Source organism: Microtus pennsylvanicus, chromosome Y, assembly GCF_037038515.1.
Source record: "Microtus pennsylvanicus isolate mMicPen1 chromosome Y, mMicPen1.hap1, whole genome shotgun sequence".
Taxonomy (NCBI): Eukaryota; Metazoa; Chordata; class Mammalia; order Rodentia; family Cricetidae; genus Microtus; species Microtus pennsylvanicus.
In genome coordinates this window covers 41104401-41109791 of record NC_134602.1, presented here as the reverse complement: position 1 = coordinate 41109791, position 5391 = coordinate 41104401, and the positions used below count along the sequence as shown (strand labels likewise).

Here is a 5391-nt window from a genome sequence, read left to right as displayed (position 1 = left end):
GCTTGGCTCTTATTGGTTAGGAGATAGGTGGGAGGAATAAACAGAACAGAATGCCGGGAGGAAGAGGAAGTGAGGTCAGACTCCACAGCTCTCCTCCCAAGCAGACACGCGATGAAGCTCTGAACTAGAATCTTCCCGGTAAGACCGGTGCTCATAGATTGTTAGAGATGGGTTGATTGGGATATCAGAATTAGCCAGTAAGGGCTAGAGCTAAGGGCCAAGCAGTGATTAAATGAATACAGTGTCTGCGTAATTATTTCGGGTAAAGCTAGCCGGGCAGGCAGCTGGGGTGTTTGGGGACGCAGCCCCGCCGCTCCCCTTATTACTACATCTGCCCACTATAGGTGATGTAGTTTCCTGTTTGGACACTCCTAGACTGTATAAAATAGAGGAAGTAAGCTGGGAGCTAAGAGAGCATTTATCGTGGGATGGTTGTGGCCACAATGTAACTAGCTACATCAAGCTCCTATTGCTCCTGTGAACCCTTAAGTTTTCCCACTTAAGTTGCTTTAGGAGACGACTTCTAGCACAGCAACAGAAAAAGAAATTAAGACATAAATTGGTAGAGAAGTGGGGCTGTTGCTGTGTAGACCATAAGTGATTCTTTGGCCTCCCTCTGCTTACCGGTTTTAGGCTGAAGTGTGCAGGAGTTTGGTACTCTGGACTAGAAAAGCTTTAACAAGCTGGAAGGAGACGGTAATGCGCAATTCTAGTAGAAGCTCAAAGACAAGAACTCTGAGAGACATGTGGACACTAGTGGCAACACATGAGGTTTCAAAAGGAACTCTATCCTGATATTTTGCCCAAGAATCTGTCTTCATTCTCTCCATATTCTGAGATCCCGAATAAAGTTCCATTTAAAGATAATGGGCTGGTTTGTTTTGCAGAGGAAATTTCAAGACAGGCAAGCATAGGCTGGAGAGATGGCTCAGTGGTTAAGAGTACTGACTGCTCTTCCCGGGTATCTAAATTCAATTCCCAGCCCTCACATGGCTGCTCACAACCTCTGCAACTTCAATCCCAGGATCCAATGCTCATTTCTGGCCTTTTTGAACACCAAACACACAAGTAATATACAGGCATACGTGCAGGTAAAATACCCACATACATAAGTAAGATAAATTTAAAAACAGGTGAGTATTCAGGCTTGTTCTGAGGAAGCAATTGGAACTGTTACAGAGATCAGCACTACTGAGGGGAAATCTGTGCTTCCCTGGGGCCATAGGGAATGTGTTCTGAGGGCAAAGCACAAGTCCTTGGAGCCTCCATCATGTGGTGAGCCTACTCCATTTAAAGAGAGAACATCAAAGTGAAAGACCTTATTTTCTTTAAAAGGGAACTGCCCAAGAGAGTTTTCCCTAGAAGTATATAACTCATTTTTTATTTTGTGTGTTCACAATTAAGAAATTTCCGACTTTCAAGTATTTGAAACCCTTTGGAGATGGTCACCCCACACATTGCAACTCTTCCTCCAAAGGTTCAGGGAATATTGAAGAATAGGGTGGCAGAAAGCTTGTTAAGATACAGAAGACAGGGAAGACCGTTACAAAAGTATGTCTTTACACATGACAGGAAATGACACTCAATTTTCTACAGCCATATTGCATACACAATATACAGGTCTTGCACACGAACTGCCTCATCACTATTCCAGCATAGTTGGTGGAGAAGCTCACTACAGTTGGTTGATAAACTCCGGACAGTTGAGAACTGCCAGGAGAGAGAAAGCCAGTTTTCTTCAGAGTAAGTTATCCATATACAGTTGACAGCCCTACAGCCATGGAAATATGGACAACAAGTTGATCTCAGACCTACAACCATGTCCATATGAATGGCAAGTTGAGCTCAGTAGATTATATAAGCACAAATGAAGCTGGGAGGGGATGTGAGAAGATAGACCCAATAGCTGGTGGGAGTTAGTGAGTATAGAAACAAAATATGTTCATGTATGAAAGAAAACCAATAAAGATAATTCATACAAAGACTTTGTTGGAAAGGTTTATGGGGACGTCTAAAGATGGACTAAATGCATTTTTTCTTTTCTCTTCTTTTTTATTGAGCTTTACATTTTTTTCTGCTCCCCTCCCTGCCTCTCCACTTCCTCTTTCAATCCTCCATCAAGGTCCCCAAGCTCCCAATATACTCAGGAAATCTTTTCTTTTTCTGTTTCCCATGTAGATTAGATCTATGTAAGTCTTCTTAGTGTCCTCATTGTTGTCTAGGTTCTCTGGGATTGTGGTTTGTAGGCTGGTTTTCTTTGCTTTATGTTTAAAAACCACCTATGAGTGAGTACATGAATGCATTTTATACCACGACATGGTGGTGAGCCCATGAGGATGAAGGGATTGAAGGTTGTGGCTGAACAGTGGTATGATTGGGCGTCATGTGGACAAAGAGCAGAGTTGTGACAGCTAGAGCTATCAGCTTGGCAATGGAGAAAGCTGAGGACTTGCACTGCACTCATCTCTTTTTAATATTGTGGATGTTATGTGACGAGCTGCGGCAAAGTCCTGCGGTGATGGACCATCCCCTTGAAGCTTGAGATGAAATAAACCCTCTCCCTTAAGTTGTTCTCCTAAGGGAGTTCTATCACAGCAATCGGGAAAGAAACGAAGGCAGGGAAAGTGAAATAACTCTTTCTTGTTAGCCATAAGACTGGAATCATGAAGATCCATGTTCCATTTCCTGGCTTGTTTATCCCTTTCAAAACTTGCATTCTTTGCTACTTACAGTGACATAAACATATACACATATGTATGTAAACATAGATACTTCTATGTACACACACTGAATATATAATATACTGGTTTACATAGCAGATGGCATGTTTGATTATGAGATAAATATCCATTTTGTGCATAAATAAAGATAATCAGCAGTAAAAGTTATCCAAATCATGTAAACTGATCTGAAAACCAATTTTAAAATACCAACATGTTATATGTTACACTATCTGGAAAACCCTGACACTATTTGGTTATTTGAAAGCATAATCAATAGTGACTAATCTCAATTATTTTCTTAACCAACGACTTATATCTTATACACATATAAATAAGCTACAATTCACAACAGTTTGAGCAATGAGGAAAATTTTTTTTATTCTGTCTCACCTTGGCTGTCATCAAATCTACTCAACAAGTTCATTTTGCTGATTTTCATTGCAAATACGTCTCTTATTGCCATTCGAAGCTTGATCGTTGATGGTAAATAAAAATCAAAAGACCAGTTTCTTCTGATTTGCTTTGACAAATTCTTGTTGGGATGTGGAATTTTTCTTCGGAAATGTATTAAAATAAAGTGCAGATGGAATTGAGTCCTCTGTGGTGGTGCTAGACTCCTAAGAATTTTCATTTTGTTGTCGGTCATCTTGACTACATTTACAGCACAGGCTTCAAGTGAATGAATGAATCAATCAATGTTTGTAAGCTGCTCCTATGGTCTAATAATTGACAAGATCACACATATTCTGTATTTTCTGATGATTAAAACAGAAAATTGAAGAATATATATAAGGGGAAGCTTAAAACTATACCATCTAACTTCATTACAATTTGTTCCTCGTTATGTTCGAAGGTAACAATTTTGTGACCAGTTGTTTTACTGAATGTTACTTTCCCGTTGGAATCAAAACACACCAAAGTTATTTTGAACACTACGTTTCGTACATGTTTTAAACAACATCCATCATACCCCTGACGACTTTGCCGAAAAATGATGTGACGGTTGGTAAAGGTGACTGTTATAGGGAAACTAAACCTAAAATCTGACCACCTCCAGGAGTATTTACCATCTCTCCTAATCATTGTACCACATCTCATACCGCAGTCTTTGAGTTCTTCACTGATGATTCGTGGCCCTATGTCCGTGTGTTCTTGTTCTTGAAGCAAAGCCAGCAATTGCTGTTTATAAATGGGTGTCAACCATTCTAAAGGTATTAGACGATCTCGTTCAAGAGTAGTTGTGTCACCCACATCACAGATGATATGTTGGAACCTCAGTTTTTTAAAGACCCCTTGATATATTAGTCCTTCTTCACTTTCAAGAAAACTGATGCTATCAATGTGTTCCATGTGCTTGGAAAGCCACCTGTTGGCACTAATTAAGATGTTCTTCACTGGACCTTTCCAGGAGGGATTAAGACAAAGAAATATCCACTCTTTCAGGGCGGTGTAGATGTCCATTTCCTTTTGCAAAACTAGTAAATCAGCTGAACAAATAAGAAGATACATGAGCTTTGTATCAATATCCCTGTAAAGTTCAACAGTTGGATGAGTCATCACGTTGCAGAGAAGCCAGTCAAAGCAGCGTGTCTTTACAGATTTCAGTCCATATGTTTCTGCTGCTGTGTAGTATGAGCACACGGTTTCCCTAGTGATGCTGCTGTTCATGATCTCTTTACATTGTCGGATGACATGCTCCACCTGAAGCAGGCATGCTGCTGCCAAAATGTGAGGAGCTCGATGGGGTGTTATTGGCAAGTCCTCGTCCCTGTAAAATGACCCAAACACAAAGTGCAAGGAGCCGACATCTATATCCTTGTTCTTAATCTGCAGGTCAACAACACCGCTGTTGGATTCTTTCCAAGTATCTTTTAGCATCTTAGCAAAGAAGGCCGACTGACACAAAAATGATTTGTGTAGAGGCCATTCTTCTTCAAGTGCACGGATTCGAATGTCGGTATCCTTCCCGTCCAAAAATAAATTTTCGTATGCATACTTAGATGATAGCTTCGGTTTTTTCCTGTAGACGATGCCAAAAAGTTGCTGTAGGTTGACTGCCTGGTTCCGAGATCCGTGGATGTTAGGGGTTGGTGCCACACAGTCCCAAATGCCCCATTTGCGCTTCCGACTGCCAGAGATGGAACTGGGACCTGGTCCTGCGTTGTCTTCTGGCTGAGCTGACTCTGCCAAGCCGGAATCACTGCTTCTAAAACTGCTGCGGCTGTTTAGAAGCCCCATTGATGAAGTCACCCAGCACCTCTCAAAGAGACTCGCAGAAGCTTATCTGCCATGGCATTGCTGAAAGGTCTGTGTCAGCCAGTACTGCCTTGGCTAACTGAATTTCTCTAGCTCAGGCTCAAACGTCATAGAGCAGACAGGCACTCATTAATCATTGTCTACAATTGCCCTTCTGGAGCAGTGGCCCCGCCCTCTGGTAACAGGCCCCTTTAAAACTATGAAGTGTAATTTAGCTTCTCCCCTTCTTCAGCTTCCCTCCTTCTCCTTCCTCTCTCCTATCCTCCTTCCCTCCCTTCCCTTCTACCTAATTTTCTTCTTTCTTTCCTTTCTTCTTTTCCTTTCCCCATTCTCCTTCTCCTTTCCTCTGCCCCCTCCTTTTCCTCCATAGTTTCTAAACGAGTCACACTATGGTGTTGAAGGTGACCTCACT

General features: G+C 41.6%; 1 protein-coding gene across 1 annotated transcript; it reads right to left on the bottom strand.

The window, feature by feature from the left end:
• Window positions 1-3485: 3485 nt before the first annotated feature.
• LOC142841996 (germ cell-less protein-like 2) lies at window positions 3486-4961 on the bottom strand. Its single transcript, XM_075958983.1, has one exon. It carries the CDS (start codon window positions 4959-4961, stop codon window positions 3486-3488), a length of 1476 nt encoding a protein of 491 aa, XP_075815098.1.
• Window positions 4962-5391: the final 430 nt, after the last annotated feature.